A 20709-nucleotide genomic window follows, 5' to 3' on the forward strand; every position below is an offset into this window, starting at 1 on the left:
TTAAATAAAGAAAACACACAGCTCCATGTTAATTACAGTGTTAGATGGAAAGGATTCCTGTCTAATAAAACGACCTTTACCAGACTTTAAAATTAGATTTTTCTAATCAAAGCAGCTGAACAAAAAGTAGCCTAACCATGGCTGTTTGGTTCCTACTCCTCCACAGTCATGGCCTCTGCTGAACAGAACCAGGGCTCTGCCGCCTGCTCAGCCTCCCTCCTCTCCACCAAATCCCTCCTCAAAAGCCACATCTTTAGACTTGCCGTTAATCAGCTCTCTCCAGGCCAGTCCTTTCCTCACTCTCTCACCTGATTACAGACAGTATCAAATAGCAAAAACAAACAATCTGCGGAACAAAGAACATCACAGAGTTCCCCTTGCCTTTGTTCCCACTCCCCACCCGGGGAATATCTCACTCAGGCTGTACGCGTCTCAGGGTCCAGAAGTTATCTCGTCACATGTCTAGCGTGCCAGGCGCACCAAGGGTACAAATGATAACAGCCCCCAGAACATAGCGAGAGTCGCGCTAAGCACATGAGACCAAGGCTATGGCTACTCTGCGCCTGAACACTTCGTATGTAATTTCCAACCATCTCAGGTGAACTGTGGTCAACCCACATCCGCGCTGGCTGTCCCACCCACGTTCAGCACCCGGTTGGCTGGATGCCATTTAACATTTCAAAGCCTGCTCTCCACCTTGTATGGATGGGACCTAAATCTGGCTGAACCTGAACTCTGCTAACTGAGCTGCAGGTGGAACCTAGAAGGAAAGAGGTGAGAAAATGACAGAGACCCAGAATACACCTGGTGACAAGAATAAAAAGTAACCCCCCACTGTTACGGGCAAATGCCCAGACCTGGCTCTCTCGGCTGCTCTGCCTGCTTTCCCACGGCAACAAGGAAATCATTTTTAAAGCACCTCCAAGAGCTCAGATTTTTCTGGCTCCAGCAGCTTGTCGGCGGGGAACTCTGCTCACGAACCACACACTTGAACTAGAAGAAAACATTAACCCCTTTGCTTGTTAGAATTTGAACCCATTTCCATCTGCCACGGTTCAGAATAACTGTGAAGAGCAGCACTGTGAATAGCTGCAGAAATTGCCATCTCCCTTCTTCTCAGTTCAAGTGGAGGAGGTCAAACTCGGGTTTTCATATCATTAGAAGAGAAGAGAAAGTGATGTGAATCAACCACCACCCACCTGCATTATTTAGAAGGATAAACTGAGACTGTAGCAGAAGTCTGTGTGTCATGGAGAAAAAAATGAACTTCCTGGAGTTCTGCCACATAATACAAATGATGCACAAAGCCCTTGCTGTTGTTGCATTAGGGCTGAAAATGAGGCTTCAGCAAGACAGAGAAAACACGCTACTGCATTCACTCAATATGCTCGTTTCCCCAAACCACAGAGAATTCTGGACCCCTTCGAAATGCCGGGCCAGCCCAACATCTCTCGTGCATTATTGCTGAATTCAGGGGAAATGTTGGATTTCCACATGCTCTCAGTGAAAAACATCTTCAAACAGACAGCAGCATGACAGGCAGCAGGGAAGGAAGCTTCCCGGCCCTGACAAGCTGGAGAGAAGAATAAAATCTAGAGATGGAGAACACCTATTAGGTTATCTAGTGCATGCCCAGGGGCCCGTGCAGGATGGCTCCCGATTGTAATGTATTAGTGTTCTGTCCAATTCAGTTGTAAATGTGCCAAATTATAGGGCTTCCACCACTTCCCCAGGGACTGTGTGCCACAACCTAGCAGCCTCACTGGCGGGACAATCTCTCTGATATTTAGCCTATTTTACCCCCCCTCTTAATTTCCTCCTATTACTCGCTAGGGTGTCTTCACTGCGGAGTTAACTCAGGTGCTGAGCACCCAGGTTAGCTTACCCCAGGCGAGAGCCCCACACTGCAAAGCTGTAGCTAGAATGCTGTGTCGTGGCTGGAACAGCACTCTCCTACGTGCGTCACTAGGACTTCAAGGAGCGTATCCCATGGTTCTCTGCGCTGCAGGAAGCGGAGCTGCTCTAGGATTCCTTCCCAGTGAATTACAGGAGAATGGTTCTGTCCTTCTGGGCGCATGGAGTGGGGGGGAGGGGAGGAGGGATCGTGGGAAGGCCCTGGGGGACTATCAGCAGCCATTTATCCTGCATCCTCACCGCAAAGTGGGCAGGTTAAAAGAATAGGAGAACGGCCAGACTGGATCAGACCAAAGGTCCACCCAGCCCAGTCTCCTGTCTGCCGACAGGGGCCACCACCAGAGGCCCCAGGGGGACCGAACCGAACAGGGCAGTGTATCAAGTGATTTATTTTTTCAAGGGGTCAGTGTGTGTGTGGGAGGTCCTCTATTTTTTTTTAAATTGGGGTTGCATTTAATTTCAGCCTCTTTATGGGGTTTTTAAAAAGTTTTCCTGCAGCTTGAAGGCAGTTCATTCGTTCTTGTGACTGTTCCTTTTAATTTCCATTTAACTAGCTTCCTTATTTTTGTGTAGTTCCTCCTTCTGAAGTTAAACAATACAGTGGCGGGTTTCTTTAGTATTTTTCCCCCTATAAGGATGTTAAATTTAATTATATTGTGGTCGCTATTACTGAGCAATTCCATTATAGTCACCTCGAGGACCAAATCCTTTGCTCAACTTATAACTAAATCAAGAATTGCCTCTCCCCTTGAGGTTCCAGGACTAAGGTTAGCAAGTCCAGCTGAAAGTCTCTCACTCTCTTTTTAGGGTTCAGAGGAGCAGCCGTGTTAGTCTGTATTCGCAAAAAGACAAGGAGGACTTGTGGCACCTTAGAGGCTAACCAATTTATTTGAGCATAAGCTTTCGTGAGCTCCAGCTCAGTTCATCGGATGCATGCAGTGGAAAATACACCTCTCTTTTCAGACTACACCCAGAGAAGCCAGCTGGCTTGGGTTGAAAGACCAGTAAACACGGGTGAGAGGGTTTTGTGTGTGGACAGGAGGGGGGTTAGGGGCAACACAAGACGACATCCTCTTTGTTATTTAGCCTGGTAAGTAAACTTCACTGGGGCTTACATGCAAATGCAGACTTATGACCTTCCCACTTTCCTTAACCATTACTTAGCCAATCTATAGGTGCTTAATCTCAAGACACTCAAATGTCATAGCTCTGGTGGGGGAAGGAGAGAAAAGCAAAGGAGGGATGAAGGAAGTGACTTGCAAAGAGGACTGTTGCAGATGAAACTCTATCGCAGTGTGGCCAGTGGCGTGGTTCTGAGAACACCACTTTCAGCGTGTGCTTCAGCACAAATCTACAGACTCCTCCGGCCACTGTACAACCAACTCGAGATGTGTCCAGTATAGCTACGGGCATGCGGAGCCAACAGTGACCAGGGCCACAGAGCACTGCATGGAGAATGCTTGAGAGGTCCCAGGAGACAAAGGAGGTAAAAGGAAACCTCCAGTCTGTGCCAGAGAAGAGTTTCTGACCGCTACAAAAACAAAATCGCCACTAAACAAATGTAAAAAGTCTGCAATATAATTAACAATAACAGGAATCTGCCCCATCGTGATACTGTGATGGCAACCAGCAGGGCTGCCAGCGTTGTTTTTCTAGTGGGAAAACAAATGGTGAAGTGATAGACACAGGGAGATGTACATGTTTCCAAATATCTGCAGGGTGTGCATGCCACAGAGGAGTTAGTTATCTGAAGAGGGGGCCAGGCCATAGCTGGGGAAAGGGGAACAATGTAGGCTGAGGAGGAAGAAAATCCCCAGGCAGTGGGAGCTTCATCACTTGAGAAATTCACATTTAGTTTGCATCAGGCACTAGAAAACCTACGACAGGGAACAATCCGGGCGGGGCTGAAGGACTGAATGGGTCCTGACCAGCCCTCATCTGCAGAGCTGATGGAAGTTGCTGAGATGAGGGAGTTTCCAAGCACTGATAAATTCTATCCATTCTTTGCAACTACTCTGATTGACAGTTGTCAAATCAACAATTAACCATTTACTCACCTGCTGGGGCTTTCCGTCTGTCGTTTCCTCTATGCTCTGCTACCCTATAGCAAGGGCACAGGGCTGGGAATCTGGAGACCTTTGCCATTGACGCTCTGAGTGACCTTGGACAAGTCTCTTCCCCTTTCTCCACCTCAACAGCTCTCTCTGTACACCTGGAAAAATGACACCGACCTTGACCCGCCTTCAGAGCATGTTTTGAAATCTAGGGGGCTAACAGCTGCCCAATAAGCGTTAATCATTACCATCACTGTCACCCATTGGTGCTCCGGCTAGGCAGGTTTTAGAGGGCAGACGCCCGGCCCCACCTCCCAGTGAGATGACAGCCACACTGCTGATTAGACAAAGAAAATGTGACCGGATTTAAAAAAAATGCTTATTAAAAAAATGATGCTGAAACACGTCTCAGGGCCCAATCCTGCAAACACTCCCTCCTGGGCAGCACTTGCTACATGGAGGACTCTGGCTGAGATCACTGACATACATGGGGCTACCTGCCCTAGCAAGCACCACACCTGGAGGTAAGCCCTAAAACACGAACAACAAACACGGCATCACTGAAGGAATGAGGGAGCACATTGCTACGCCTTCCAGCTTTTCCACTGGCAAGAGAGACTCCCAGCCAGAGGGTCTGAGCTGAGTAGGGAGGAGTGGCAAGCAGCTTACACTAGAAATGGGTGTCAGGCTATGCTGCTCTACACTGACATGGAAGCAAAGCCTCTTCCCGCAGGCACTGCCCCTCTCAGCCTGCCTCCCAAGCAGGGCTCTGTCTCCAGCCCCTCTCCACCATGGGCAGGAGGAGCACAGGTTGCTAGGAGAGGCACTGGTTGTGATAAGCTGATCTTGATCACAGCTCAGGCCCATTACAGCACAGCAGAGAGCTGTAAGCTCTGAGAAGAGCCCCTGGCTGCTCTCCGGGGCCAGGGATGAGGCTAGACTTTCTGGAGCTGAGGGAAGAAATGGCTGCTGCTGATTGACAAGCAGCTCTTTCTTCTGCACTTAGGCCCCCGTGCCAATCACGTCTTCATTTTGGAGTTTTCTTTTTTTCTCCTTCAACATGGGCGCAGACGACAGCCCCGCAGCCGCTCTCCGAGATTCCTATCTATTCAAATACAGTCGTGCTGCTTAGGGAACATCATTAGCTGGAATGATAGTGCTTAAAAGTGGCATTTAAAAAGCGCATTGTGAGAACATGGGGAAGGAAGATCCTGATAAGGCCATCAGGCTGGCAGATACAAGGGGGCAGGCTGGGCTCCACTCCCTCCACCGTCGGTACCGCTCTGTAAAAAGCTCTCTAGCTCCAAGACAAGTTTAACTCTCTGAAACCCTAACGCTGAAACAGACAGGAGGAGAGGCTGTGCTGCTCCACCGGGACCCCTGCGCAGCTTCTCTAGGGGCTACTTTTCTGCAGACGTTGAACATGGAGCTCTCCCAGGCACACGTGCACCCCAGTTTTAGTAGCAGGGGAACTCCTGGACTCAGCCACGAGGGCTCAAAGACAAGAAGAATTTTATCTTTTCCCTGGACTACGAGGATGAACACAAGTGAAATGCCCAGGAGTCAGAGAACTCACCGCTGAATGTATGTAAGAAAGAGCGTCACAATGCTGGTGCTAATCGATCCCAGCTACTGACACAGACACTGTCCTTTCTCAGCCAGCGGCTCTAGAGGAGATGGAATTTCACCCACCTGGCATCCCTGGGCACCTAGTTACCCCACTCCTCCCCATCCACGTCCTCCATAAGAGACAAATCCAATGTGTGGCTTCCTCCGCAGTTGCTTTCCATGTCAGCCATTTGGTGAGCAGAACAATCCATAGTGCTGAGGCCTGATGCCCTACATTTCCCCTCACTACAAGGAACCACATAGAGAGAGGAATTCCTGGGAAACAAGCAGGGAGAACTGGAAGTCCTGGCACAGTCAAGGAATTAAGATGTGACTGGAATAACAGAGACTTGGTGGGATAACTCACATGACTGGAGTACTGTCATGGATGGATATAAACTGTTCAGGAAGGACAGGCAGGGCAGAAAAGGTGGGGGAGTTGCATTGTGTGTAAGGGAGCAGTATGACCGCTCAGAGCTCTGGTATGAAACTGCAGAAAAACCTGAGAGTCTCTGGATTAAGTTTAGAAGTGTGAGCAACAAGGGTGATGTTGTGGTGGGAGTCTGCTATAGACCACCGGACCAGGGGGATGAGGTGGACGAGGCTTTCTTCCGGAAACTAACGGAAGTTACTAGATCGCAGGCCCTGGTTCTCCTGGGAGACTTCAATCACCCTGGTATCTGCTGGGAGAGCAATACAGTGGTGCACAGACAATCCAGGAAGTTTTTGGAAAGGGTAGGGGACAACTTCCTGGTGCAAGTGCTGAAGGAACCACCTAGGGGCAGAGCTCTTCTTGACCTGCTGCTCACAAACAGGGAAGAATTAGTAGGGGAAGCAAAAGTGGATAGGAACCTGGGAGGCAGTGACCATGAGATGGTGGAGTTCAGGATCCTGACACAAGGAGGAAAGGAAAGCAGCAGAATACGGACCCTGGACTTCAGAAAAGCAGACTTTGACTCCCTCAGGGAACTGATGGGCAAGATCCCCTGGGAGAATAACATGAGGGGGAAAGGAGTCCAGGAGAGCTGGCTGTATTTTAAAGAATCCTTATTGAGGTTACAGGGACAAACCATCCCGATGTGTAGAAAGAATAGTAAATATGGCGGCGACCAGCTTGGCTTAACAGTGAAATCCTTGCTGATCTTAAACACAAAAAAGAAGCTTACAAGAAGTGGAAGATTGGACAAATGACCAGGGAAGAGTATAAAAATATTGCTCGGGCATGCAAGAGTGAAATCAGGAAGGCCAAATCACACCTGGAGTTGCAGCTAGCAAGCGATGTTAAGAGTAACAAGAAGGGTTTCTTCTGGTATGTTAGCAAGAAGAAGAAAGTCAAGGAAAGTGTGGGCCCCTTACTGAATGAGGGAGGCAACCTAGTGACAGAGGATGTGGAAAAAGCTAATGTACTCAATGCTTTTTTTGCCTGTGACTTCACGAACAAGATTAGCTCCCAGACTGCTGCACTGGACAGCACAGCATGGGGAGGAGGTGACCAGCCCTCTGTGGAGAAAGAAGTGATTCTGGACTATTTAGAAAAGCTGGATGAGTACAAGTCCATGGGGCCGGATGCGCTGCATCCGAGAGTGCTAAAGGAGTTGGCGGATGTGATTGCAGAGCCATTGGCCATTATCTTTGAAAACTCATGGCGATCCGGGGAAGTCCCGGATGACTGGAAAAAGGCTAATGTAGTGCCCATCTTTAAAAAAGGGAAGAAGGAGGATCCTGGGAACTACAGACCAGTCAGCCTCACCTCAGTCCCTGGAAAAATCATGGAGCAGGTCCTCAAGGAATCAATTCTGAAGCACTTAGAGGGGAGGAAAGTGATCAGGAATAGTCAGCATGGATTCACCAAGGGCAAGTCATGCCTGACTAATCTAATTGCCTTCTATGACGAGATAACTGGCTCTGTGGATGAGGGGAAAGCAGTGGACGTGTTGTTCCTTGACTTTAGCAAAGCTTTTGACACGGTCTCCCACCAGTATTCTTGCCAGTAAATTAAAGAAGTATGGGCTGGATGAATGGACGAAAAGGTGGATAGAAAGCTGGCTAGACTGTCAGGCTCAATGGGTAGTGCTCAATGGCTCCATGTCTAGTTGGCAGCCGGTATCAAGTGGAGTGCCCCAAGGGTTAGTCCTGGGGCCGGTTTTGTTCAATATCTTCATTTATGATCTGGAGGACGGTGTGGATTGCACCCTCAGCAAGTTTGCAGATGACACTAAACTGGGAGGAGAGGTAGATATGCTGGAGGGTAGGGATAGGATACAGAGGGACCTAGACAAATTAGAGGATTGAGCCAAAAGAAATTTGATGAAGTTCAACAAGGACAAGTGCAGAGTCCTGCACTTAGGACGGAAGAATCCCATGCACCGCTACAGGGACCGAATGGCTAGGCAGCAGTTCTGCAGAAAAGGACCTAGGGGTTACAGTGGACGAGAAGCTGGAGAGGAGTCAACAGTGTGCCCTTGTTGCCAAGAAGGCCAATGGCATTTTGGGATGTATAGGTAGGGGCATTGCCAGCAGATCGAGGGACGTGATCGTTCCCCTCTAGTCGACATTGGTGAGGCCTCATCTGGAGTACTGTGTCCCGTTTTGGGTCCCACACTACAAGAAGGATGTGGAAAAATTGTAAAGTGTCCAGCAGAGGGCAACAAAAATGATTAGGGGACTGGAACACATGACTTATGAGGAGAGGCTGAGGGAACTGGGATTGTTTAGTCTGCGGAAGAGAAGAATGAGGGGGGATTTGATAGCTGCTTTCAACTAGCTGAAAGGGGGTTCCAAAGAGGATGGATCTAGACTGTTCTCAGTGGTAGCAGATGACAGAACAAGGAGTAATGGTCTCAAGTTGTAGTGGGGGAGGTTTAGGTTGGATATTAGGAAAAACTTTTTCACTAGGAGGGTGGTGAAACACTGGACTTTGGTAAATCCAGGACTTTGTCTAAAGTAATTTAAAGACCCTGTTTCTGTGGATCACTTCTTGCTGACAACCGGCGCTTTGGCTGGAGCATCTCCAATGGAAATCAGTGAAATGGAGCCACGCTGGCTTCTGCTCCATTCAAACAGAAACCCTCTTGCTGGCAGCAAATGAAAAATAGCTGCCCCCTGTGCTTTATACACAGCAATACAAAGAGAGGAGAGAACAAATTCTAACTCTGGGCTAAGGGTCAACTGCAGAAACGGCTCCAGGATGTGAAAGAGAGATGTGACATAAACCCACCCACTCCATTATGGCTCTAAAACTTGCCTTAGACACTGACACTTACTATGTTTTGGCCTTGACAGACCTGGTAGTCTGATCATGTCAATAATGCTAATGAAAACGGAATGAAGTAACAGAGTAAAAAGCTATGTATAAAACAAGTATGGGAAAAAATCTGATCAGTGTCTGGACTGTGGTCTCCAGTTCGCTTCAGTCACTTTTTGGATGTGGGAAAACAGTTCTCATCAAGTGAAAGCTGCACGGGGAGTTTTACAGCGCAGCTATCAGGGGATCCTACTGGGCTTGTGATAATCCTTACCGATCCATCAGAGTGCACCTTTCCAAAGGACAGAAGGCATTGCAGATATGCCAGCCCCATGCGGAGCGCTGTCTCTGGGGCTGGGGAGAGCACTCCACCCACGACCCTCCAGAAGCACTAGAGACGGATTTTTAAGGGCTGGCCTGGAGGAGTGGGGACAGCAGGATGTGGACTGAGAATCTGACCTGAGGAGATGGCAAGAGTTTGATGCTGTGGTAAATTCCCCTAAAGAATCTGTGCTCACAAAGGAACATTGGGATGGACTCAGACTCCAAACACTTTTTAAAAAGTCTCTGACAAGCGAATAATTAAAAGCAACATTTCTAGTATTCTTTGGCTCATGCAGTACTACGGACTTTGTACTTTATAATGCAGTCAAATTCCAGCTATTGTAGACAAATACACCCAGCCCATCAGTGGCGCCAATTATGCAAACACGATAACTACAAACATAATTTCCTTGTCCGTGCTCGTTATGTTCATTCCATCCCAGACCCTGATGACTGGCTTGTTAGGGACCTGTTTTGGATGCCTGTGTGCTCTGATATACACCGAAGAGACAGCTGGCGATGTCACTGGACCTGAATGTGGGCAAACAGGAGAAAAGGGAGGTATGGAGTACACGCAGTGGCTCTTTTGGGCTCCTGGTACATTAGCGGGTCTTGGATGGCTCTGAGCTCTCCGGGCCAGCTATTGGAAAGGATCCCACAAATCTTCAGTATCAGCTGTGAACTACAATACTAACCAGGAGGAATACTGATTTGTGTAGTTCTGAAGGGACAGAGTCCACCTGAAGTCCAGTCAGTCTACTCGTGCGCAATGAGTGACAAACTATTCCAATAGTTACCCACCTGTGTCTCCCTGCCAACGTCTGGGGTTTTACAATCACATCCTACATTTTAAAAAATATTTGTTTCCCCCCTTTTTGAGAGTGAAAACCCCAGAGAACCAACAAGGAAAACAGCAAAGAAGACCATACACAAAGCACCGTCAAAAGCACAAACACACACCAAAAGAACGAAGGAAAATACTTCCCTTCCCTGTACTCTCCCTCACGTATAGGAATCTTAGGTGTTACCTGTGACAGTAGTGTGGTAACAAAGACAGGTTAATGAAGGGGAATGCTAAAGCTGATCGTGTCTCTTTATCATTTCTGGTGCTACCCATGGCCCTGGTACATCACCTATGAAGTGCTAATGTCCCCATGAAACTCTGCATGTCCTGCTCCACACATCTACCATGGCAGGAGAGAACAGCCAAAAGACTCTCTGAGAGATTGATTAAGCTCGACTCCAGAGCAATACAGAAAACTAACATCATGTTTTATACTTTGAAAACAGAGGGCAAGGCATCATTTCCTCAGACTTAGAGTGGTTGTCATTCCTTGTCCACCTGTTGTCTAAGATGCCAATCACTCGCTGGTTCCATGTCTCTCTGAACAGTGTAACAGAACTCTGGGACTGGCCCATCAGCCAGGGCTTCTCCTGAAGGGCGGAGAGATAACATCTGGAGCTAAGAATACTGGAGAACTAATAGAATCGTCTCTCTGTGGCTGAGTAATTACGGCAGGCATGGACAGAAAGGACAAGTTTTGTAGTAGCAGGACCAAAAGAAAAGGTTAGTCACAGAAATAAATCGCATCCAGGCTCAGTGAGGACTGATTAGGAGTTTCTTATCTTAATCTCCTGTTGATCATGCACTGATTCCTACAATTGGGTCTTCCAGTGGTCTAGGCCTGTCCTCATAAGGTATTGGGCTAATGCTTGAAATTCCCAAGCTACTTCACACACCAAAAACCTCTCAACAGAGAATCATACAGATAGTTAGATCAGCGGTCACCCAAACTGATTGTTCTAACTGAGTCAATTTTCCTTTCGGACCAGGCTCATGGATTCTAGAGAAGCTCAAGCAGCGAACTTACCGTAACGAGGAACAAGAGCGCCGCTGGGTACAGAACATGGCAGAACAGTCACATCTAAGTGGACATAACCTCTCCTTTAGAAAAGTGGTTTCATCTAATCAGTTGTTATCTTTAGAAATTCAACGACCTCTGCTTTAAACAAAAGGCGTTAGGCTAGCAGAAATCCTCCAGAGAAAGGCAGAAAGGGGCACATGGCTTCGGTTTGCACTCACAAAAATGTTGTCTTTGACATTCAAACAGGACACATACATTTTAAATAATGTCAAGCACATTCTTAAAATACCTTGTCAGGATTCGAATGGGAGGGATTTATGTTTTATGAGATGGATGATTCTTATTACAGAGATATGTTCAGTTCCCAAGCAGGAGGTATGGAACATCCACACGGTTCTGATGCTGAGTCACTAATGTCATCAGACAGCTGTGCAAGGAAAGGCCCAAGAAATGCAATGTGTTGTGTATGCAACGCTGGAAGCTTGGTGCACTCAGCTAGTTAGTATTCAATCTGTCCCTTCGTTTTAGGATTTGTAATAGGAATAGAGATGAAGAAATAGTTTAAGTAGCTTGTAACATCACAGCTGTCTATCTTGAAGCATTCCAAAGGTAGGAATGACACATACATAAACCCATTCATTTTTTATAAATAAATAAAATAGTTTCAATCTTTTCCCCTGACCCAGATTTGCTACACAGGCAACTTGATGCAAATACACATGGAACAGCAATCCTCATTGGCTCTAAAATCACTTTACAGGAGCTGAAAACATTAATCCACAGCAACAGAACCAGTTCCAAAGAGTCAAATTATTAACTTCCAGCAGTGATTCAGTGGCGGGTGGGGAGGAGAGAAGGAGCAGCATTGGACAAATGAGATTGTATCGATTTGGAGGGGTAATAATTCTATCCAGAAATGTAGGGGTCAGTCAACAGTGGTAACAGAAATCACAAGAGAACTCAAAGGGTCTTACCATGTAACACAGATTAACATATTAAAGTTAATATAAAAGGACAACTGTGAGTATTAGGCTAGAAAAACAACACTCCAATTGGTAAGTCATTACTGGTGCATACAGGCTGTGAAAAACTAGCCAAAGTCTGTGCATGCTGGGCTGTCAAACTGTAGGTGGGTTTAAGTAATGAAGGCTTAAAGCAGCCAGATCTGTTTCAGATTCATTTGCTCAGAACAAATCTCTATGCTACAATTCAGTGCCAACTGGCTCCAGTGGGATGGGGCAGGCTTTTGGGTCTCCTCAGGAGTGGCTGATTCCTCACTCTCAGGACAGTACTTGAAAGGCAAACACATAGCTCTCAAACCAAGGGGCTGCTTATCTCACAGCCAGATTTGCCTGAACTCTCTAGAATTTACCTTCATCTGATTAGATTTTCATGCCTGACAGCAGCAGAGTGACAAAAGGTTTGATTGTTCTCTTGTGAAAATGTTACAGTCTTAAACCTACACCACAGCGACTGATCAAAACTCCCTGTGCATCGACACCCAGCAGGTGACTGCTGTCCCATGCTGTACGGAAGTTCAGAGAGTTCGTGAAGCTGCAGGAGGAGCCGGCCCCTCTGGGGCACATGGGAGAAGCGTTTCCAGTTTTCAAACTTTCCGTTGAATAACCCCCTTTCAACAGTGCAACACTGCAATGGATGACTCTGCAAGGAGTCACACTAAAAATAAACCAAAATCAACACGCTAGTGGGAGAGTGCAGATGAGCAAGAGCACTGGCAGAGTCAGGGCTGAGAGAAAAAGCTGGAGATGAGAAACACTGGTGGAGAAGGAGCAGGGCAGACAGGAAATGAAGTGATGTGACACATTTCAGCATTCTTACCTCTGATTGGTGTACCACCTGGTGAGGTAATTTGAATGCAAATAAGATTAGAGAGAAGCGTTAGTACAAAGAGGAAAGGAAGAAAATTATAACTAAAAAGCAGAAAGTTTTTAAAGCTAGAATTTGTATTAGCGCGACAGGAATAAATAAAAAGAAACTGAAAGTCAGAGTGACACTCTTAGGTTAGTAAAGCTCATTGCTCCCAGGAGTGCAGCATCCACCTGGTGTTTGCCATTCCGCTCCTAGCTGCCCACTACGCTGCAGAGGAGGTGCTGGTGACTGGCCTACTCACTTGCATTCATTATTATTCAAGCAGTTGAGATGGAAGAGACATTGGAAAAATGGTGCGGTGCCCTTTGTTCGGTAGCAAGGGGTGAGGTAGTGGAGACTGAGTGGTGTGTGAGCCTGAGTGTGCTGGGAGGGTCGCGGTGTTAAGCACATGGTCGCTGGCATGGGGCACATTCTGGCTTTCAGGTTAGAATGACCAGTGGGACAAAATCTGCTGATTTAAAGAAATGAAATTAAGGGGAGAGGAGAGCAAAGCCAGCCTCCATGAGAGCCCATTTGTACAAACCCAGTCTTAGTTTCCTCTGGCATGGAGATTAGTGTCATGTAGAACTAAATTTATATAGAAAATACTTTCAAACAAAACTACAAAGAATTTCTACTAATCCCAGTGATGAAACAATGGCACACCAGCCACACCTCCCTCATTTCTGCCTAATTTGGACAGTAGCTAGAGGAAAGAATCCTTACCCTCTTTATAAGGGAGCTGAAGATCATTTTTACATGCTGTAATGCAGTGCATCTTATAAGGAGGGCTTTTTGGTAATGAGGTCCAGTTGACTTGATGCAACAGTCAGCAAAAATTTGTATTATCATTGGGTTTAAGATTAGCATGTGGAGCATCAACTATGAGTTTACTATGTGGTTAATAAACAATACATAGTTTCAAGTGTGTGGAAATCCAGGTAGGCAAATTGACAGTGAACCCCTCTAATCCCCAGTTTTGTCCCCTTGGTCTTATTTTGCACATATGAAGGCTGTTAGTACAAGGGAGAGATTCATGCATATCTAATCTGTAGGCAGTTCATGGTAGGTGTTGGTTTTACGCAGATTTGTAAGATCTGAATACCAAGCACTTACCAAAGAAAACTGAGGAATTTAAACAGACAGAAAAACAGGGTTAAACAGGACACAGAGTGTCAAATCATGTTCAGTGTATTGATTAATAAATACCAGTATGCATACACGAGTGCTGTGTATCTCAGATTTACAGCTCCCCATTCCATTATCCACAACAATGCTCACCCAATGGGAAACAAAGAAAGACACTCAAAGAGTTTCTGTAAATACAAAGAAGGCAGATTTTAAGCATGTTTAACTTGCCTCTTAAAAAGTAATTAAAATATTTACACTTATTATCTCTCTCTCCTAACTACTGTTCATTTAGGCAGAAGCCTTGTTCAAATCAGAAATAGCAATTCTGACCGCTCCTTTTAGCATTCTCCTCAGCCAAGATGACATTACTCCATTTTATTTAACTTTATGGCTGGTTATATTCTTTGATGTTTTTGTCCACAGATGAGTGAAGCATCAGGGAAGATCTTGCTGTCGCTGAAGTTGTGGGTAATCTCTCCTTTGCCATAGTGAATCTGCTGCCTATTTATCTATCTTGGTAACTATGGCTTGACAGAACAGTGACAGCCAGAGATACGTGCACAGCACTGATGCTGCACAGACAGGGAGCAGAGGGTTATTTTTCGTTGCCCAGGTGGAAAGTTTGGTAAGTGCTCAGCTTTCTCTGAAGCCGCTGGTTTTCTCTGCCTATTCCACCCCATGTAAAAAGCCTCAGCACAGAAGGTCACTCCCCCACACAGGCATGGAAACGACACAGAGAAAACATCCCTGGAGCAGAATCCAGGAATTCCTTCCATGCTCTTGGCCGGCTGAAGTGGGGTTTATAGTTTTACGCTAACACCATGGTGATTTGAAGCCAGTCGTTAAATCTACCCACCACAGTAGTTAGGCCCTTTTCTCTAATACGCAATTGTCTACACAGAGCTCCAGGAGCAAGTGCGCACTTGAAACAGATTCCCTCAAGCTAAGTGTGATGGGCTCATCTTCTCCCCGCACTACAGCTCAATCCCTCTGGCCTAGTAGCCTAAGCCAGCTCTTGCAGGAGGCTCACGGTGCAGAAGAACAATATTCATTCAGGGGCCTAGTCACCCTGCCAGGCTTGGGACATTTTCATTCTCCACTCAGAGGAACACTGATGTGGGGATGTTTGTGGAAAACATGGCATTCGAGGAGCTCCTATAACACTTTCCTGTGGGATGCTCAGCGTGACAGAAAGAACACAGGCAACGATTCCTCAAAAATCACAGGACAAGACCGATTCCCCCTCATACCCCAAAATGCTTAATTACAGAACAGACCATGAAGCTGGCAGCATGACAAACACTTGGACAGATTAATAACTGAGCCCAGCTTGTGTCCTGTGATGGCTAGGCAAGCTTATGACAAAGGGCATCCCAAGCTTTCAGCCTAGTCCTTTGTTTGCACTGAAGGGCTGAAGTGCTCATCGTAAGTGAGAGAACTTAACAGTTCACAACCTCAGTAACTGGCATTAAATTAGCCTGGGCCCTCTCCCTCACTGGAGGTGCAGGTTGATGCACATTGGCAGGAGAGTATATAGGGGAAGCTGGCACTGCCACTGTCTGTGATGGACCCATTCTCTAGATAAGTGTAGACTTCAGTCTCTGTGGCCTTGCCTGACCCATAATTCCCACTGGTGCAGCTGCAGCCACCATAGTGATGATGGAAGCATTAGTACGGACAGGGCTTGAGTATTTTTACTGGTGGGACTGATAGCTCCACCCAGAGCAGGTCTAGAAACACCAGCGGCTGCGTGGCCCTAGCCCTTTCCACTGGTGGAGAGTGAGGGGCTGATTTCTGCTGGACACAGACTCGCCTTAAGGCTGTCAATCCAGTACCTCTTCACAGACACATAGTTCACCCCCCTAATCCCAGTTTCCGAGTATCTCACACTGAACATAGCAGGAAGCTGGGTTTAGTAATACCCCCATCCCAGAAAGCTCAGTTCAGCTGGTATCAGCTAGTTTCAAATGAAGCCCTATTTAAGGCAAGCCATTGTTAGGGAATGTGACAACAAGAGAGAAGGTTACTTACCTTGCACAGTAACTGTGGTCCTTCAGAGCTTTACCGGTGTGGACCCCCTTATTGGTGTGTGCATACATCTCATGCACTGACAGCCACATGGACAAACATTCAAAGAATGACAAATTCTTACTCTGTAGTTCATCTCTCTAAACGTTTTGTCTGGGCCATCTGTCTGCTCAGCCCACTCCTGAGAGAGCTCACACCCTTCACATGGGGAACTGTATCCTTTTGGACCATGCTATTATGCAGTTCTTCTTTTCAGCCAGATGCCCATATGCTTTCTGGATTTACAACCTGATCTTGACAGGAGGCAAGAGCCTCCTACCAGACTCTGAGCACCTTCCACACTCGATGAAATAAACAATTTTAATGTTCTTGGATTCGGTAAGCTGTTTGGGACAGGGACTATCTCCTCCTGTGCGTCCATGCAGTGCCCAACGCAAAAGAGCCCCAAGCCTGACTGGGGCTTTTGGGCACAACTGTAATGGAAGCGGGAGAAGCAGAAGGTGCTCAGCTTCTTGCAGGATCACTTTCTCAGATGGCTGAGCACCCCAGTGATCTGACAACAGCGATAGCCTCTAGGCTGTCAACCACAAGTAACAGATCTGAAGAGCAGGCATCTAAGTGAAGCAGCATAACTGGAGAGAACATGTTTGCTAACAACTCAGAGTGCGCAACTACCCAGGGATAATCTAGGTAGGCAGCCGCGCACACGGCCACCATGGAATGAGGCATCACACTTGCACTGAGAACGATTGGGGGTCTTCTGCAGAGCCATGTTTCGTGACTTGAATATCAAATGAGCTGCCTGTTAGCAATCGCCAGGTCCAGGACACAGTTCTAGTCGCTATGAATTAAAATACATCATGAACAGGATGACTCTTGTTAAACAAAGCTGTTTAACAGATGCAGAATTTTTGGCCTCACAAAACAGTGTTAGTGAAACATTTCCTCTTCTAACCTCAGTGGGGGTGGGGGCAGAAAGACTTTGTTTGTCTAACCTGTTTTAAACACCTGTCAGGGATGTTCTAGATAATACTTAGTCCTGCCTCAGTGCCGGGGACTGGACTAGAGGACGTACTCAGTTCCCTTCCAGTCCGACACATATGAGTCTTTGTTAGCATTCAGGATAAATGGAACATCTGGTTCCAACATTACTTTCTTACAATTTTTTTTTTAAAAATTTTATCAAACAATTTTCTCATGAGCAAGGCAGAAACGCTTCCTTGAATATGAATCCTGAACCCATGTGTTGGAAGTGACCAACAGGTTGAAAGGTCTGAATACCATAAACTTTGCAAGAGGGTCCTTCAGAGAGCTGTACTGAATTAAAGGTTCTCTGCTCAAGACCCTAAAATTCAAAGTGAGCTCCTGAGCATCAACAGAAACGCTTAGACCTGGTCTACACTGGGAAAATTGTCTCCAGATCACTAACTAGTTTGAAAACAAATTCCCCTAAATCTATTTTAAAACCAGTTGGAGCCATAATGTAAACTAGACTCCTGGTTGCCAGAACCCGTTTTAAAATCACTTAGTATACTACATCTCCAGCTGTTTTAAAATCGGTTTAGCAGAGCCAGTTTTAAAATGGTTAGCAGTCAGGGTAAATTTCTCCAATGCAGACTAGGCCTTACATCCTGTGACCTTTGTTGATGATTATGAGGCACTGACAGGAAGTTGTACTTCCAGGACAGAATCACTTGGGTCTTTCCGAGTAATTGGTTTGTGGCAAAGCCTACTTACCACAAGAGGAAGGAGATACTGGTAAGTTTAGTACCGGAAATGTTTAATACAGCCAGGTAGGATCGGATCCTGGATTGTCTATCTGACAAGCTAGAGAAGATCTTGTACCTACTGCTGTGTTGAACTCTGTAGAAGAACTGTGTGTATGTGGAATAGCCCCACCCCAATTTGCAATAATACACAAGACTTGACATTAAGGAACAGAAAGATTTTGTTCCTGGGTGGGGATACATTCCTTTTATAAAAAGAAACTAAGGAGCCAGCTAACTATAAGAAAGTTTACTAAAAAATGCATATACGCATGTATATAAATAACAGACAAGTGGCAGGAATGACACCCAGGACATACATGAATAGGAGTTTTCTTTCTGACAAAGACTCCAGCTGGTAGTGTTATGGAACTAAACCTGCCTAAGGCTAAGTTGCGGGACCTCCTGGTCAACCTCCTCTTGGCCCTGGCTAAAGTGGCCATCTATAAAACCAGGGTGAGGAGGTTGGCCGATGGAGTCTCCTGCGACTGTGGGGCCTATTTCCGATCCTCTGTCCGTTCACACCTCCGGGCAGAGTTCCTCTGGGCGGCGTCCACTGACTCCCTTGACACCTTTGAGGAGCAGTGGGTGCTGTCCGAGGTTCTCTGCTCGGTGTCCCCGTCAGGTTCCCTTCGTTTGACCCTTTGACTGCACTCCTGTCCCTGTTGTTCATTAGTTGTCCCCCGTAATTATTTGGTTTCCCAGGTCCTGTGGAAACCCCCCTTAGGCTGGGGGGGGATCCTTTAGCAGTGGGCGGGCTTTGCCCGCCCACTTCCTGGATCCCAATAAGGCTACAACTGGTCTTCCTCGCAATGCACATGCTCTCCAGGACCCCTGTCAGAGGAAGACTAGACCTCTAGAAAGTTCTGGGCAGAGCCCATCTTGAGTATACATGGTCTGACTGCACATTATTTCAAAGCTTCTGTCTGAAGCCCCCTAGAGCCAGCCCATGTAAATCGGGGTGTCAAAGGAGAGCACCTTTTCTAACTATCTGACTTATTATCTATCTAGCTGTTCATACTGCACCAGGAGCCTGAAGAAATAAAGGGGAAAAAACTCTCTCTCACAAGGGAGAATGTAGATTTCCAAAGCGGCTTTGGCATTTTCAGACTGACATTCAATATGTCTGAGGTAGAACTCTGGCCCTTTTGGAAAATAATATATAGCAAACGACTGTGTGCTGGGTGAAGACTTTGTTAGGAAATCACGTATATGAAATGGCTAGACGTTACTCTTTATATGCAACTATTTTAACTACATTCCATCGGTCTGGGTCTTATTAGTTTTAATTAAATTAAATGAAATGAGTTTGTGCTCAGACCGCGACAGTCTGAGCTGAAACCAGGCTGGCTGGGAGATACTGTTGTATCAGATGATTTTGCTCTAAATGGAGCAGAGACCCCTTTTTTGTGGGAAGATGAATACTTCATAATGAAATGCTTGTTTACATTTATTTTCTTCTGAAAAACAACTTTCCTTCATTATCAAATTCTGCTGGAGTCTCTAATAGCAGCTGGTGGATTGGATCAGGGACTGCCTGATCTATTACACTGGTACAAACAGGACAACTGCAGAGGGGAAGGAAGGATCCATATTCCACACCCAGTTCTAGCTCAAATTGTACTTACAGGAATGACCATAAGCTGGCAGCTGCTAAATTCTAACCCAGGAGAAGCCAGAGTCTCATGGTGTAAATTACTTGATTCCCACTTTTGTTAGGAGGTGGGAGAATCTTCATCCTAACATTGGCTTTGCATCCTCCTTCCCCACCCCTAAAAACAAAACCCTCACCCACACTTGGAAGTCTGCTGTGCTGAAACTACACTAAAGTCTAATCAATTTCCGTCACAGGACTGAGGATGTGTGTTGCTCATTGATTTCTAAAAGGTTCCCTTGATACCTCCCTTGGTAATTACAGTCTCTTCAACAAGCAGTCAAATTCTAGAGTTTGAATCCCCAGTGAAATTCAATTGACACGTGTCTTGAGAACAGGAAAAAGGAAACAAAACTTGGACACTATGGCAGGGCTTATTGTTTTTACACTCTAGCTGTCTCTCCAAGCTCGCCCAGCAGACAGGAGATGGACAAGTGCCCATAAAGAGGATGCAGAGAGCAAGTGCATCAGAGCTGGCTCTCTTATTTACAGTTTTACCTGCGGATGCTGATTTAGTCAGTTATGAAAAACAAAATATCCATAGCACTTTCCTACTGCTGCTTACCTAATGCCTCCAGGAATAATTAATGAGTGTGATATTTTCTTTCAGGACAAACATACCAAGATTAAACCAGGTTTGTTGGGGAGAAAAGCTAAAGGTCACTGTGAAATTTCCTAAGCTGGAAATGTATTAGTGTAATTAGTGCTCACTAGCATATCTAGGTGAAACCAGAATGCCAGGCTAAGTTCTAATGTAGGTGACAGAGGTTGCTAATTACCCACTCTCCCCGTTAAAGGCTGTTCCATGCTAGGACAAGAGACAGAGCACCACAGTCAGGTTGCACAAGAAGGGCACACATTAAATGTCCATGTTATAAGGAGAGAATATAGGAATGCCCTGGCAGCTCTGGACAAGGCAAATTATGCCTTTTGGGTGCCAGTAGATACCGCAGCCAGGCAACACAGGCTGCATTATCTTATTTCTAGTCAGGAGGCACCATATCAACTCCCTTCTGCGCTTTCAACTGACTACCACAGGATTCCTTACTTCCAGCCCTGTGGGGTAGTGCTGCTATGCATTGTTAAACAGCTGCTGTGTTTCACCCCAGATGTGGCTGTATCTGAGCAATACATTAAGCAATCCTTTTATGTAGTTTAATTTTGTAAAGGGCTTTGAGATCCTGCAGGATGGAAAGACATGACAGAAATGCAAGAGAGCATTATTAAGAGGCCCAAGTGCATTTCCATCCAT

General features: G+C 46.3%; 1 protein-coding gene across 14 annotated transcripts in view; it reads right to left on the reverse strand.

Moving 5' to 3' along the window:
• The window catches only part of PTPRF (protein tyrosine phosphatase receptor type F), a 599167-nt gene that overhangs the window by 112203 nt on the left and 466255 nt on the right, over positions 1-20709 (reverse strand). For 7 of the 14 annotated variants that reach the window (XM_074961921.1, XM_074961920.1, XM_074961932.1 and 4 more), the window contains one exon: positions 12849-12866. The exons of the other annotated variants lie outside the window; for them this stretch is intronic. In XM_074961921.1, the coding sequence (XP_074818022.1) occupies positions 12849-12866 (18 nt within the window). The remainder of the gene's footprint in view (positions 1-12848; positions 12867-20709) is intronic. 14 annotated transcript variants of the gene reach the window in all.

Source organism: Natator depressus, chromosome 8 (assembly GCF_965152275.1).
Source record: "Natator depressus isolate rNatDep1 chromosome 8, rNatDep2.hap1, whole genome shotgun sequence".
Taxonomy (NCBI): domain Eukaryota; kingdom Metazoa; phylum Chordata; order Testudines; family Cheloniidae; genus Natator; species Natator depressus.